Source organism: Oxyura jamaicensis, chromosome 4, assembly GCF_011077185.1.
Source record: "Oxyura jamaicensis isolate SHBP4307 breed ruddy duck chromosome 4, BPBGC_Ojam_1.0, whole genome shotgun sequence".
NCBI lineage: Eukaryota > Metazoa > Chordata > Aves > Anseriformes > Anatidae > Oxyura > Oxyura jamaicensis.
In genome coordinates, this window is record NC_048896.1 from 69,534,123 (window position 1) to 69,550,894 (window position 16,772).

General features: G+C 39.7%; 1 protein-coding gene across 2 annotated transcripts in view; it reads left to right on the forward strand.

Annotated features, from left to right (window-relative positions):
- The window catches only part of TEC (tec protein tyrosine kinase), a 49,970-nt gene that overhangs the window by 14,415 nt on the left and 18,783 nt on the right, over positions 1 to 16,772 (forward strand). The window contains exons 1-2 of one of the 2 annotated variants that reach the window (XM_035324269.1): positions 3,521 to 3,568; positions 3,654 to 3,837. In XM_035324269.1, coding sequence (XP_035180160.1) covers positions 3,700 to 3,837 — 138 coding nt within the window. In that variant the 5' untranslated portion in view covers positions 3,521 to 3,568; positions 3,654 to 3,699. Of the gene's footprint in view, positions 1 to 3,520; positions 3,569 to 3,653; positions 3,838 to 16,772 lie in introns of those variants that run through there. The other variant, XM_035324268.1, reaches the window with a different exon arrangement.

Below are 16,772 nucleotides of genomic sequence, written 5' to 3' on the forward strand. Positions count from 1 at the left end.
TTATTTTATTTTATTTTATTTTATTTTATTTTATTTTATTTTATTTTTTCAGTTAAAGACAAATGTTTTCTCTTGATGTTTGTTTTACAACTGGTGTTTTCAGAACATGTGTGTTTTCAGAATGCCTTGCCATGAAAAGCAGCAATTACTTAACACTTTGGGTTTGGAGAAGCTCCAGCTAGATTGGGATGCACTTTTTCCCTCCTAACTAGAGCTTCCACTGGGACTTGCATCCATTTATTCAACTGCTTGAATGTTGCGTGTGCTTACTGATGGGCTTGCAATGGCTAATTGCTTCAATAAACAAATAGAATCCAAGAGATGGGAGTGGGAACCAGCAGTTCCCAACTCCAGGAGTGGTGTTGCAACTCCTCAGGTTACCTAATCACTTGATGCTTCAGTTTCCCTGGTGAAACATGGGGAAGGTGGCATGCATAAGCAATTCTGTCTACAAGGAAAAAATTGCTTTGTAGACCTTGACCAACATGGACTTACCAGATTTATCTTAACAGTTTATTATTATTATTACTATTTGTTCTGTGGAAAGTGTGTGGTGACTTCCTGGCCTTACAGGCAAATATTGTATATTGTAAAGATCGATCTGTGCAAGCTGATACAGCCTTTGATGCCTAAGGCTGAGTGTGTTTTTTGTTTTACCTACAAAAGGTTAAGCGTCTGTAACTCTTCCTGATTTCAGTCATGATTATTATGGGTACTCAGCACCTCTGCAAATTGTATTTGTTGTCGTGTAACTAAGCTTGGTGGGGAACTGGGCAAGCCCTTGGCAGGAGGTGTTGTGAAAATTTTAGATGGGTGGCAGCATGAAACTCCCACAGCTGTTTGGAACAAGATAAGAATGTGTCATGCCGTAGTTTCATGGAGTGAGGAATGGTTTGGGAACAATGGAATATTTGGGGAGAAAAGTGCCGAAAAGTTCTAAAACTGTGCTGAAGAAAAGTAATTGATGAATAGGTTTGATAAGAGGTAAGAGTGATCGTTAAAGGTTCTTCTCAAAGAAGTTTGGAAAGGAGCTTTCAGAGTTATAGGTCAGAGTTCAGTTGTCTTGAGCCTTATTTAAGGAAACAGAAATGTGGCAAGAGCCATTAGCTTGAAAAAGCAGATTTATGTGACAAGATTCAGAATCAAATGCTGATTTTCTGACCTGGAAAACTGGTCTTAATCTGCAGAGATCTCTATAGCAGTGATAAATCAGTGTAGATAAATGCCTGTAGCAACCAGGTGCATTGACCATTTTTTATTTTTCAAAACATTCTGTCAAAAGGATTTTTTTGTTTCTTTGTTTCTTTGTATTGTTAATTTGACCAAAGAGAGTTGGCAGGGAAGTGAAATATTTTAGCATTATCAGTATTGAGACCTGAAATAATAGTTAATTTTGAATCCTTCTTGTGGTCTCTAGGGCAGACTTCTGAGAGCACAATTTCTAAGGCAATTATATTTTTCGTAAGTGCCAACAGAGTAAGCTGTACTATAGAGAACACGGCGGTGGTTTTGAGTGGGGGAGCCTATAATGGGAACCCTTGTAGTTTGGCATGCTTTATGCTGGTCTGAAAATTAATACTGACTTTTAATTCTTTGAACAGTGTTTGCATTTTTCGTTCATGGTACTATCCTTCCTTCTGCAATTACCTTTAAGATTGCCAATTTATTTTTGAAAGGGCAATAAAACTGAATTTGGCAGCGTGAATCATTAAAATGCAATTACTAATTCAAAAGTCAATCTTCCTCACAAGAACACAAAGTGACAGATGACCAACAAAATGTATGTGTATACATGCATCAGAGGAAGAGAAAAAGCAAAAGTTCATAATAATTCCATCATAATCTTTTATTTATGCATCCCAACCTCTTCGTACTTTGTATTTCCATGCAAACCACAGACTAATTCTTCACCTTATGCAGAGATATGTCTTGAAAAGAAGGGATGTTTTAAAGCAGTGAACAAATATATCCAACTGTGAGAAATGGTGGGAGTATGGATATGAGAGATTAACTGACCAAGTAAAACATGGCAGGTTTAGACTGGAAGGCAAAGGGTGTCACTTTGTGTATTGTCACAACAAATAATGAAAGGTTTGGGAACAAAGAAAACGGAGAGGCACTAAAATGAATGTGTTGACATTTAACTTTATTTAAACTTCACTCCTGTAAGGTAATATTGTGAGGAGGCTTGTGTTTTTTCAAGCTTCTCTGTTTGATGCTGTGAAGTGTACTATGTTGTTCATATCAGAGTTGTGTCACCCCCAGAGAAAAATGTATATGTGGTGAATTTTAAAGTAGTTTAAGTAGTAAATACATGCATAAATTAATCCTTGTGAGAGCGAAGAAAAGCTTTTTTTTTTTTTTTTTGGTCAGAGGGAATTTCCTGCTGGCATGGAGATGTGCAGTATTTAGCTAGGGCTTGGGTTTGCATTCAGCCCCCATCCTCTCCTCGCCCACACTTGGGAGATATTTGTGGTCGCTGGTGCTTCAGCATTTGCTGCTGTTCCTTCCTCAAGCTGTGGCTTCACCCCCCAGCCGAGCTGCTCTGGCCTGAGCCGCAGTGGAGAGGTGCCAGGGTGCCAGGTCCCTGCCCTTGGTGCTCTGGTGGATCAAGTGAACCTTCTCCCTCGTCTTCTTCACCACACGGCAGAAGCACTCCTGCCAACACCTCACAGGCTGGCACAGTGGGCAGGGGTGAGCAGACGAGGGAGAAATTGCTTTCCACTTTCTATCTGTCAGGGTGCTGGAGCCAGGCTTGCAAAGGAAGTAGCAGTGGGTGCCTTTGCATGCCTAAGGCCATCCTGTGGCTATCAGTCACGGTGTAAAACATTAAAGCAGTTCCACTTTACCAACCGATCAGAACTGCCAAGTATAAATGATTTAGATTTTTGATAGTCAACCTGAAGTCTTTCTAAATAGAAGATGGAGAGCAGGTGTTCAGCAATTTCAGAGAAATGGGCTTCCTTAATTCTCCCTTCCCAAATGGAGATCTTCTAAACCAGTGCTTGGAATGTTCATTGATATAACTGGCATAAATTTTCAAAATGTTTTTTACTGATCCGTGTTTAATTTCCTAGAACAGACCCTTTTTTTTTTTTTTTTTCTCCAAAAGGCATTTATATGTGCATGGGCCTTAACAATTAAAATCTCATTGCCCCAAGGTATCCCACATGTGGACAGTGGCTCAGAACCTGGTGGTGGGAAGGGAAGGATGGCGCTGAGTTCCTGGGCCTTCATAGCCAGGTTTTGTGGAGATTTTTTCACAAGATGTTCCCTTACAATGGTTGAAGTGTTGATATATATTAGGAGTCTGTTTGGCACTGTGGTGAAGAGTATGTTTTAGATGATGTTGCATGTTTTAGACTTTTCACCTGTATTTTGTGTTACAAACAAAGGGCACTGCAGCGCCCTTTATTTCGTCCCTGCCGGCTCATTGCCTCCTGGGAATATGTCTGTGCAGCTCTCAGTTGAGCAATGACTGAACTTTCCTGTCTAATCATTAACTTCTGTGAACTTCCAGGTGTTTCAGATGAGCTCCAGCTTTCTGTGTTTTCAGTTAGTTTCATTTGTGAGTAGAAGCTCTTTTCACTACAGAAATCTACAGATCTGTGCTCTTTCAAAGATACAGTAATTTGTTTCTCTCATCTTCACAGGAACTGATATTCAATGGCTAGAAACAAGAGGTGACAAGTGGCTGAAATGAATATGACTACTATTCTACAAGAGATTTTGATTAAAAGGTCGCAGCAGAAGAAGAGGACTTCTCCCTTAAACTACAAAGAGAGGCTTTTTGTACTTACAAAATCTATGTTAACGTATTATGAAGGTCGAGCAGAGGTAGGTGATAAGTATTTATACAATAGACTGCCTTTGTTTCTCTGTGCTTTTGTATTCTAATAGCTTTTTTTCTTACAGGATATCATACTGTCAGGGATGGATGGGGTGGGTGGCAACGATCATGAACTACTGTTTCTGTTTTCTCTTTTTATAATGAAGGTTTATAGAGGTGTAAATAATACATCTGGTAGTTAGCATAAACTAGTTCCTCACCAGGATGCCAGGAATAAGTTAAAGCAGCTTTTATAGCTGATCATCAAGAACTAATTTATTTCTCTCTCAACTTCTCTGGTTTTATTTCTGGGCATTTCCAACTGAAGGGCCTTGGCATAATTTTACTGCTGGCATTACTCACTGTTAGCAATTAATTACTAACTTTTTTAGCATCATTCTTTCTGAGTCCAGCCTCTTGGATACTGTGCTAGAAAGGCTTCAGCAAGAAGTTTACATGTTCCCCTTTTTAATGGGATGCCCTTTAGTCTTTCTGTAGGTTCTCACACAGTATCTCATGTACGGTCTGTTCTCACTAAAGAGTTTACTGTAATTTTGGTATTGCTGCTCTCTGGCTCCTGTCCATATATAAACTTCTTTTTCATGAATTTTGGAAAAAAAAAAATCAAATAGGCTTGATGACTTTGCTGGGGAATGGGGCTTATTTTTTTTTCCTTCCCCCTTACAATTTGGGCTGGCCAGCCCCATATTATACATGACAATGAGAATGTGGGCTTACTTCTGGGAAGTAACTGGCTTCTGAATTCAAACAGGAGCAAGAGCATTTGGTAGGAGCAGTGCATTACAGACCAAGCTCACTAGAGATGGGCTCCATTAGGGTAGACCACGCAACCTAGAAATCGAACCGAAGCTGGCAACAATTTATCCTTGGCAGCACTAGCAGCCTATCGCTATGTAAATTCTATGTAAATTTAGTTATATGAGAAGTCACGAGTGTAAATTAGGCAAATTCTCAGACCAGAATTTTTCAGATGAGCTCCAGACTCAAATTCATTAAGGTCACCTGCTTCTGAAGTGCCTCATTGTGCCATTAGTGGTGAGGGGCTGCATTTCCCACTCAACAGAGCCTACCTTCCAGATTTGTTGAGATGTGGAAGGCAATTAAAATGGCTCTGATAGCTAGAAGGTCACTTGCTACACACTAGAAAGCCATTCAGTGAAAAAAACGTAGTGGAGATGGCTCTGCAACCTCTTGTGTCAGATGTCTCATCTCCAATGAAAGAAGGGTGTACAGAAGAGCCAAGGTTTGCTAACCCTGTTTCTTTGTCAACCCTTGCTAACCCTGTTTTCCTGTTTCTCAATTCTGCTTGTGGCAGAATTGAGTTCAGTTACTGTGCTCCTCAGAGGACTATTATAGCTGCCATTTTCTGCATATAGTGTGGACACAGTCAAAGATTAAAAATGAGATACAAATTTATGTATTTTTCACTGACGGATGCATTAAAATATGTACTGACTTTACAATGCAACTAATTCTCTCTGTGTATTTATTCTCCAGGAAAAAAAAAAAAAAAGAAGGAAAAACAAAGAGATGAGGGCTCAGATGCCCTCTGAAACATGTCCTGCAGGCTTTTATGTGTCAGCTTACATTCAGTCCAAAGAGAAATGTAACTAACAGGTTTTGCAGGTCTAGTTGTCATCCTTCACAAAGTTACCCCTTCCAACTTTGTATCACCTTTCCCCTGCAGGTTAATACCCTTCAGCTAAGATACCCTTCCAGGAGACTCAATGGTGGATCTGTCTGAGGGGGTTAAAGTGCTGGTTTTGTTTGCAGTGAGATACAGCGGGACAGCTCATAGTGTCCTCAGCTGTGGAGGCAGTATCTTAAAAGGTTCCAGCCTGAGACCAGGACTGTTGGAGTGAAACTATACATTACACCCACACAGCCCAGATGCTGAAAGAGGCACGTCCATCTTCTTCCTGTCCTTGCCTTGCAGGAGCTCTCAACCTGCTTGAATTGGTCTGGGCACTTCTTGGGCTCTGCACTGCTCTGAATAAATTTGCTAATCAGCAGAAAGATACTTGATCTGTTTTTATTTTTGCTGGATGAGAGCTCTGCTGTGTTGACAAGCTGAATTAGCTCAGTGCAGGATCCAACAAGTGTCAAAGGCAGTGCCAGGTCGAGTAGGAGGACAGAAGGCTCCAACTGTTGACATCAACAAGTTGTTAAACTGGCTCAGCCATAACGTACAGCTTCACAACCTGTGCCTCAAAACCATTTATTTTCACTGTTCTTCCCATTTTAGATTCTTTTAAACATTAATCAGCATTTTTTACTACAAGTACTGTCTGCAAATAATGAGCTCTGCTCTTAGAGGAGCACACAGTGTTTAAAATCAGTGGTACTTGGGCTCTATTTGAGAAAAACTTGTGCGACTAAGATCTCCGTCACACAGTGGTAGTTATTCCTTTGTGTCACTGAGCAACTTAAATGGAAAAAGGTTGGGGGTTTTATTATTATTATTTAAAGCCAAGTTGTAAATCTCTATTAACAGTAAGACATGTATAATCTGGCTGAAGTTATTTATGTAAAAGATTAAGAAAAGATATTGGAGGTGAAAGTAATTCCAGTTCCTCTGAATACTTGGATGTTTGCTGCTGAAATGAAATGTGATTTACTGCTTGAATTTAAAGATATGGCAGAGAAACGATAGGTACAGACTGGTTTCATTTCAGGGCTGGTACTACAACGTTCAGAGTGGTAAGATAAGCATGAAAACCCAAAGCCAAAAGGATCCCACAGCTTTAGTAGGAGCTCAGGGTGGCTGAGCTTTGCTCCTTTAGGCAAGGATTTGATTCCCACTGTGGTCATTGGCCAAACTGAAGTCTGTCCTTGTTTTTTTCCATTTTGACTTCTATGGGAATTTGGCAGAGAGAGTTCAGGAAGAACCCAAGGTTTGTGTTCACGTGAATAATCATACTGCTTTTCTTTTTATTTATTTATTTTTCTAAACAAGATTAAATTAATCTTGATTAAGATTAAATTAAATCTTTTCAACCAGATTAGTCAATTCTCAAAGTGTGGGGCAGGTCGGGATTGTAAACAGGGCAACAGAAGAAGAGACTTGCTATGTCTGGTGGCAGAAGTGAAACATCTATGACAACAAAAAGCAGTCAACCACAGAAAACACTGTTCTTCTAAATACTTCTGGGAGATCTCATTGATTCCATTCTTTGCAGACAGTGGTGGGAGTTCACTTGCTCTTTGACCAGAAGCTGTCCATTATACAAGCACTGTTCTCTACTTTTTTTGTCTTACGTCTGGCAGAGTGCCGTATACCTACTTGGAGCAATAAGCAATTATCTTATAAGCACAGCTGCTAGCAACAGGGTAAAATCTTGTTTAAACTTGCTCATAACCTATTTAATTCTTTTTATTATTATTATTTTTTTACACATGCTTTGAAGCAGCTCAGGCACCCTGTCGTGTTTGCATGGCGGTGCAACGTGCCTGCATTGAAACTGGAGCTGCACTACGGTCATGGGAAGGAGAGATGGTGCTTCTGCACTTAGAAATAGTGCTGGAACACAGGTCACTGGGGCAGTGTGTGAGCTAGCAATAAAGTGTAGCTACAGAATCATTAAAGAGGCTGGATTTCAAAGCACAGAAACCAGAGGAAGGACAACTTTGTTTTAGGTCATCTGTGCAAAGATCTATAATTTTGAGTAATGCCATGGGAAACTTATTTTGCATAGGAAGCTAATAGGTCCTTGGCTTTTATGACTTAACTTCTTCTGGGCATTATGCTTTTTGCTTTAAAATATATTTTTATATATGTATCACCGTAAGGTCATTAGAAAGCTTAAAAATAAAGATACTTGAAGAACTGATTTGCCCCAGGTGTCACAGAGAAGAATTTTTAATATGTTGTCAGAAAAAAAAGGAATATTCTGTTTAAGCTGGAGGTAGCTTCTGGTTTTGACTTTTTGGCATAAGTTCTGTGAAGCTGTTAACTGTAAATGTTGGGGAAACACTGTTATTGCAGTATGGAATTTTGCTAACAGTAATGACAAGGATAGAAATTGCTGAGTTGTTAAGTTTCATGAAGCCTGTAAGGGTTTATCAGCTGTCAGAGATTTTCTGTCTTTTTTCCCCTTGGTGTTGCAGAAGTGGCTAATGAGATCTGAATGTGATGGATTCCATTTGTAGCAAAGACAAAAATTCATCACAGTAAGAAATAACTGAATTGGCCTTTATGCAGAGAGTGCTGATCATGAATGTATAAAGTAGGGAAGAATTGGCATATCTTCATTTCATGAGTATGGAGGTGTACTATAAAACTGCTTATCCTACAGTCAGTAAGATTTATGGTGCGTACAATGTTCTCAAATACGTGTTGTAGACTTTCCAAGCCAGCTTTAAATAGTTTTATGCAGACAGCGGTAGCGACATGGGTTTGGAAGTGGGAGGTAGGAGGCTTTTTTGCACAAGCTAGCCCTTGCTTCTTGAGGATTCCTGTGCTGTGCTCACCAGTGACTGCAGGATTCATTGAGTGCAGTGTAACTTCTCCAGATGATCTGGTTGTGTAACAAAGGCATGTGGTGTGCTGGTGAGGAAACAAGGATTAGCTTGATACTTTGAGGGTAAAATATTTTATTAGGTAATCTCTTTCCGTTTTTGCATGATGTGAAAGCTCAGAATACTACTTCAGGTATGTTGCTAATAACTTTTCTTAACTATTTTCGTTGAAGAAATAAAATACTAATTTGTATGAAATTAATAAGCAAAGTATAAGAAATTTTGAAATAAACCTGCATGTCTGAAAGTAAAATATTTAATGACAGTTAAAAACAAACTCATCCAGAATGGTTTTTATATTTTTGATCAGCAAAAAAATAGCTTAAGTTTTTAGTATGATGTTTCCCAAATTTCTAATTTCATCTTCAGGGGAGTGCAGGTTTGAAATCCAAGGGGACATTTGTGGAAAGAACTCCATGTTTGCATGGCTGTAGGTACATTTGGCTATTTTCTGTCAAGTGGTCTCCTGTCTTGTGTATTCAACTTAAAATGCTATGCAGTTTATTTTCAGAGGTGCCATACATTCGCGCTTCCAGCTGACTCTGGAAAAAGCAGCCTTGGTGTTTATCTAGGAGTCTACCTTATCACTGAAATAGGAAATGCTTTTGTAAATACGAGCTGTGCAATTAATGGAAATGAATACCGACTTAACAGCTCTGCCAGTGTCCCTGGTGGCTGCTGTCCACCAGTGGACAGTGCAAAGTGCCAGATATTCTGCTTCACAGAGTTTATTAGCTGCTTCCTGAGCAGCATCTTTTATTCCTCCAGAATTAGCGAAGAGGACAGACAAAGAAATAGCATCCAAGCAACTGCATCTGCCAGAATGGTCCACCAAGAGCTTGTGGCTTGTCCTGCTTGTGCTTGTGTGGCTGTAGGTTGTACTATGCGAATTCTTTATCAGTGCATGGCCAGAAGATGTGCCTCGGATGTGTTATGGAAATTGAGTGGCCCTAACTGGAGCCAGCTTCTTTCTGTGTAACAGAATGGTCCTGACAGCAGGTAGCATGTATTTCACACAAGCTTTAGTTAGATCATGCTGGTGGAGCAGCTCACTGAAACTAAAAGTGCCACTGGAACTGAGATTTTTTGCTATAAAAAGCTTTTTTTTAGTTAAAGGAAATTCTTTGAGATGAAGACAAGATAGGCGTAGGTGTTGAAGTACTTCTCGCCACTAGAGCAGTTGAAAGGAGCTGGTTTGCGAAAGGGGGATGTCCTGCTAGCTTGTTGGTTTGAAAAGTTTCCTACCGACGTTTCTCACAAGGGCAGTGCTTCCAAAAAGTTGACATGGACCCAGTCATAACTTCATCATTCGGTAACAATGTGCTGACTGTCAGGATCTTCGTACCTACGGGAGCAGTCGAGTGTTCCCTTGTGCTGTGGTGTTTTTTTTTTTTTTTTTTTTTTTTTTTTTTTTTCCCCTCTCGGGTTCCTTTGTGGTGATCCACCTTAGCTTGGCAGCGTGCTGATCTGTGTGGTTTAGTCGCTCTCCTCCCACACACCACGCGGCGTGCTCTCATTAACCTTTCCAGCCCACGCCAACTTGCACTGACCTTGAGTACAAAGCTTGTGAGCATGGGCTGAGGCATGTGAAATGCCTTTAAACCTTAACATCTTTGGGGCTTACTCACATTTGCTGTTTGGATTAGAGCTTGCAGCAGTAGGTTTGTATCAACTTTTGTGTTTTCAAAAGCTGCAGCATTGAAGGGAGGACAAAAGGGGAGAGTCTGGGTTGAGATGTGCGTGCTAGCTCTGGGGGGCTGCACAATCCTGCGTACAGAGGGTACTGGGGGTAGACACTGTGCTTGTCTATCTGTTGGTATTGCAGAAATCTGCTACCACAGAGCAGACAAATATAAGCCCCAGAGGGAAAAGACTGAGTGTTACTTAGAAGGATGCTTTTATGGAGCCAAGTAGAAGATGGCTTTCTGATGAGCTGATCTTGGGAGGTGCAGAGTGCGCTCATCTTCACGGGCAGCAGTGGTATTTGCCACCAGGATCATACCAATGTGAAAACTGTCCTGGATAAACAGCAGGATTGTTACAACAAAAACAACTGGGATTTAAAGGAACAATGCTGAGTAAAAGACCTGAACGTTCTTGAGGGTTCCTAATTTTGAAAGTCTCTTCTAGGGAAAAAAAGGTTCTTCTGCACAAGTTTTATTCAGCTCCTGTAATTTGAATACAGTGGAGACAGAAGCTACCGAAATGACCGTGGTGATATTTTAAGGAAGGAAAAATAGCTTTAAAAGCTCTGGGGGCCACCCTAACCCTGCAGGTTTCAGGGTAAAATTGTGGGGCTACATTGCAACACTGATCTTGTGCAAATGCTTCCTTTGGAGCATAACAACAATACAGAGTTCCTAAAGCCTATACTAATCACTTTTCTTACAGCTTTTAAATATAAGATTAATGGGTATCCATTCTACTGTTGCTTATTCCTATGGTGCTTGTCCTTTGTTCTTTTTCACTTCTTTAATTACCCTGATTTTTATGGTGTCCTTAGTCAATGCACAGGTGATTTAATTCCTTGTATAAATGAAAGCAAAGTTCATTATTAAAAGGCTTCTAATGACCTCACGAATTACTCATTTGCTAATGTATGACAAATAGCTACTGAGATGAGTGGATTGGCAGAGCTTCTTTATTCCAAATCATAGGTGATAATGATAGAGGTTTCCTAAAATACATGCAAGTTTGCAAAGTAACTCTTATCGCTAGACCTGGAGGAGGACTGTGGGTTGGCTGCTGTTTTCTCCTGAAAGTACCAGAGGTGGATATACACTTTCTGCATGAATCACATAGAAATCCCTAGCTGTACCTAGTGGGGATGTGTTTTCACAACTTTCTCTAAAAGAGGCTATGGCTTTAGATCAGTTCAGCTCTTACTGAAATAAAAACTGCATTTTTAATGAAATGCATTTTTTTCCAGCATTGTCAGAAAAAGAATAAATCATTTTTTAAAAGTGCAGTCAGGATAGGTGATGGTTTAAACACACATACACATATTTATATCTAGATAAAATATGTATAATGCATAATAAATAATGAAGTAGGGTAGCTTGTTGCAGTGGTTTGCAGCATGAATTATATCGCTGAGCGAGTACAGTCATATATTTGCAAGTTATCCCACCTAAAATGATGCCTGTTACATCCATCTGTGTGGAGGATATTGTTTGCATCTGTAATGATCCTAATCTAATGACAATATAGTTTGTTGTTGTTGTTGTTTTCCAAACTTCTTTGCTGGCTCTGTATTTAAACAATAACTAAGAATATGAGTAACCACCATATCTAATTTCTTTATATAATACCTCTGTAATGACTACAACCATTGCTTCCACATATTAGCATCGTTAGGAAGATAGTTTAACTTCTTTTCTTTGCACTGAATTAGACAGAAATCAAGGCAGAAAATCAGTAAGTAACTTGATAATGTGTAGATGACTGATCAATGGATACTCTTGAGGTTATAGTTTGACAAGCAAACTTACAGATAGCTTTGCTGATGTAGTTGTTATTGCTGTTTGCTCAGCTAGAGTAGTGGGATTGTGTGATACCTATGTCTGATGAGAGAGCCAAGCCTTGCTTCAAATATATTCACAGATGTAAATATGATATAAACCATGTACATATTGATACTTATATTGATTTAATTATTTTGTGATAGCTGCTAGTCCCCCAGAACAGCACTGAACACTTCTAGCAAAACCCCAGTCCTTCTGAGGAGCTGCTTATCAAAGCTTAAGGTGTGCTAAGAAGTGAGTAGAGACATGGTGTGAAGCATTGATGAGACAGTATGATAGCCAAAAATAGCTTTACCACTGATTAGTTACCTCTACCACTGTTGTATGGTATTCTGGGGAAGAGGAGGTTGAACTCTGACTGTAGCTACCAGCTGTTCAGAGCAAATGCAGTAAGGAATCAGCTTTATTTTAGGAAGTGAGGTAGATCAAACAGTAGGAATTAATTGTTCAAAATACAGCTGCTCATAAAGCTGGTCAGCATTTTGAGCTTTCAAGGTGAATAAAAGAGAAGGCTGTGTTCTGCAGCAGAGGCCCCAGAGAAATCTTATGTGAGGAGCAACAAGGAGTCATCAGGAAAGCACCTGGGGGAGTTTCAGAAGAGAAATATCACGGAGAGGATCTGGATAGAAGTCTACTGGAAAGCAGTACAAGTTGGCATTGAGAACCATGAAGCTTCATCCCTCCTGGTCTTTTCTGGTTGTTCCCCCCCAGATTCAGGGAAATATATATATATATATATACACATATATATATATACACACACTGTATATATATACACACAACTTTATATTTAAATTTATGCTAATAAGGAGAACTGCCGTATTGATGGTGATTCATAAGATGTCACATACTGGCTAAAGGCATAAAAGACAGATAACAGTAGGCACAGATGGAGAAACTTTAAACAGGTGCGACCAAAAGCTGTTTAAATCAAGTAAATAATTTGAAGCCATTCACATGAATGAAGGCAGCGTAACAGATGTGTGGGAACGCATACTTGAAAAGAGCAAGTCATAAAGAAACTTAAGTTGTAAAATAATTTAGTTATGGTGCAATAATGATTCCCTGTTCTCTGTAACATCTACCAAACCAGAAGACTGATATAAAATGAGGATGTGAAATAATTATCATTCTAAAAGAATTTGGCAGTTTGTGAGATGGAAGTCACATTAGACTAAGATGAAGTCAAAAAGCATAGGCTGTGGTTACTGAATCACTGAGAAGGTGTGAATGAGAACATTTACCTTACATTTACACATAGATGAATCTTAAAGGTGCTGTAAAGGAAGACTTGGAAAATAAATAAGATTTTGGAAGGCTTAGATTTAAAATACTGTAGAGAAGCTGAGAAACTGCCAGCTCTTAAGATAATTTCAATTACCAGAGAAGTGATACAGCACGCAGGCTTCCTGAAAGTACCTGGATGACAACAAAATGTCACACCAGCCAGCAAAGATTTGACAAGAACCGAAAAAATCTCAAACCAATCCAAGTTTCTTTCTGCTAGTGGATAACAAGCCTCATGGAGGGCAGAGAAGCAGCAGATAATCCTGTTTCCATTCTGCTCAGTACTTGTTTTGACAGTGCCATATAACATTTTCAGATGGTAGTGTCAGATAAATCTATATAAATTCCATGTAAATTTGATGCAAAACAAATGGAAAAATAGTGTTTTGAAAAGCTTGAAAGATCAGGTGAAGCAGTTGGAGCCTCGGGTAGGTGACCAGAGCCTCACATCCTGTCCTGGGTCTCTGGTCACCCACCTGTGATGCCTCTGGCCTTGGGCTCCCCTCCCTTCTTGGTTCAAATTGTGCATGCCTCATGTTCAGATGACTCTAGGGCTGCTAGAGGGATGGCTGAAGGAAAGGTGTTGCTCACCTGATGGGCAGAGAGGTGGCCCTGTGGTCTGAGAAGGGAGAAAAGGGGGCAGAAATGCTACAGCTGGGCTGGCCAGGCTCTGTGAGGACTTCACAGGAAACAAGGGAAGATTTGTCTGAAAGAACTTTGAAGCTACGTGCTAGCTGCTAGACAACCAAAAGATTGTAGATAATTTAGGGCCTGATGTGGATGGAGACCTGGCTGATTTATTTGCTTCCTTTACACTTATTTACGTCGCTGCCCATAAAGGCAAATAAAAGCAGCAATACAACAGAACTGTAATTGCGTACGTTTGGCTGACTGATGCTCAACTGTGGGAGAAGAGTAAATTTCAGGTAATACATTGTAGTAATGGCGAGGAAGTTGCATCAATGCTACTACAAAGAATTTAATTTTTTTTTTTTGGTTTCTGAAGTACTGGTGGCTGGCATCCGCTACGCAGAAGAAGAGTAAATTACGCAGCCAGTCCATGATAAAGGTTTCTCAGTTTCATATTTTGCAGTACAGGATTTGAGATTTTCTCCCTCTCACTTACGTTCATTTGCATTTTTTCTTCTCTTGAAATTCTTCCCAAGAATCAGACCTTGGCTCAAGTCGGGTGACGTCGGAATAATCAGCACCTCTCACCTGGTGTCGCAATCATTGCAGAAAGGTGAACAGAAATACTTGGTACTTGCTTTTCCTAGAATAATGGTTAAAAAAAAAAGAAGAAAGAAAAAAAAATACTTTAAATGAGACAGGGTGTATTTCAACATATGTGATACTGGAAAAATAAGGGGATGGAAATGTGGCCATCTAACAGCTAGCTACAGTATAACTATATTTGCATGAACAGTAGTGACATTGCTTGGGTGAAAATGCCTGTTAGGAGGGGACTGCAGCCATATCCACTGCTTATTGCTAAATGGCAAAGATATTTAAAATAAAATAATTAATAATAGAAAAAAATATGCAAGCACCCTACATTTGACTTTGGAGCATATTCTGTGAGAGAAGTTGGCTCTGTTTGCTGCTGGGATAGGCAGGCTTTGCTGACGTTTTGTGAAAGGGCTGAGCAGCTCCATAAAAGGAGATGTAAGTAATGTGGGGACTTTGGATGTTTTGGGGAAAACCAGTTCCCTGGGTCATGTGCTGATGACATCGGGGTTTCCTGCATGGGAATAAGCATGGGAGAGAGCAATAGTGTGAAGAACAAGAGAAAGAGTGACGCCATGGGTGAGCCAGAGTGCAGCTATCTCTTGGCAGCCAAGCTGACTTCTGCATGTTTTCATTGATATATATATATTTTCCAAACAAAACGTCCTTTGTAGTGTTTAACCCCAAAACCCCACTCTTCTGAAGGTAAACAGCACAATATCTTCATAAACAAAGAGGAAATGCACTGAAAAACCATTTTCTGTAGCAGTGGGAACACAGGCTTCTTAGGAAGTGGTAAAGATACTATATTCAGCAGAGGAGTTCCAAGTGTGTAGAAGGTGAGCTGGCTGTGTACTTATCTAATGGATATTTCTTTTCTTCCTCTCTTCTGAGATTATTTCTTGTTTGTTGGAGTTTTGTAATCATATACTTGAACCACATCTGACAACGTAGTTCTACTGCTGTAACTTCTTGGTATTACTATCTTACATATCGAACAATAGGGATAGCTTGTTCTTCTCTTTTGAATGGAAACAAGGCGTTGGCTAGACTGGTCATCCTCATTGTGAGCGATGAACAGGGCTTCTGAAAATGTAAATCAAGCTTCTGAAGCACAGTCAAGTATGAAGTACATATGCCATTTTGCATTTTGGAAGGCTTTGTATAGTAGTTTCTGTACAATCACTTCCCTTTTGTTATTTTCAGCAAGCAGATAACAGTTAAAAAAAAAAAACAACAACAACACCCTTTAGTGTGACTGTGAAGCATGTTTTTATCTATTTCTTATCCTTTTGGGGATAGAGTATATATATACCTTTATTACTCTTTTAACTGATTTTCCTTCAACAGGCCTCCCTCTAGAGGCATGTCCCTGAGGTGGATAGGTCCCACTTTGATAGGTCCCATGGGTTCACTGGCCATTTGGTTTCCAAATCCTCTGTGAATGCTTGTGTCCAGAGAACATGCATGAGCATACTGGTGAAACACTGCTACTTCTACAGGGAATCCAACTGCTTCCTACTACATTGACCATCTTCCTCCAAAAACATCTGTGAAAAATGCCCCTCTTCCCACGATGGTTTGACATTGCACAATTAGCCCCTGGACTAATTCTGACCCTTTGTAACAGAGGTCACTCGTTGGAAAGAGTGATTGTGAGTGGCTTTCTCAATGCTGGCTCGTGCCTGCAGCTCTACTTCCACACTAGGTCAGGGTGTGAGCTCTGCTTGATCCTGCGTTTCGTGTCTGCTCTACGCCTCACTCTAGAGCAAGGCATTAGGCATGCAGAGCAAATGCAACACAGTGATGGTGTGCAAGAAGTCCCATTATAAGAGGAAATTATTTAAGTAGAGGAATTACAGTGCTCTGTTTAGCATTTGGCTTCAGTCATTCCTTCCTGCTCTTGTGCCCCATGGTTTAATAGTGAGAAATGTTGAGCTAAAACACAGCTGCAAACCTGGCAATTTGAAAGCTGTGGCCATTAATAACTGTTGCTTCTGCTGCAATCTGAAACACATCTAGAGCAGTACATTTGTCTTTAATTTCACATATACAAGGTTTTTAATCTTTAAAATATGCAAAAATAGAAGAATCTGATGTCATTAGGCTTTATTAGCTGGATTGGGTTGTAAGGTGGGTCAAATTTGAATTGGTTTAATCTGATTCTCATGGTGATGTAAACTGAGCCACCTTAAATCATGCAAGTACACAAAGGGATGACTTAGGGAATATGAATACTAGAATGATGTGCTGAGTATTAGGAGGTTAGCTATAATTTATTTTGTTTTATTTTATTTTGTTTTACTTTACTTTATTTTATTTTATTTTATTTTATTTTATTTTATTTTATTTTATTTTATTTTATT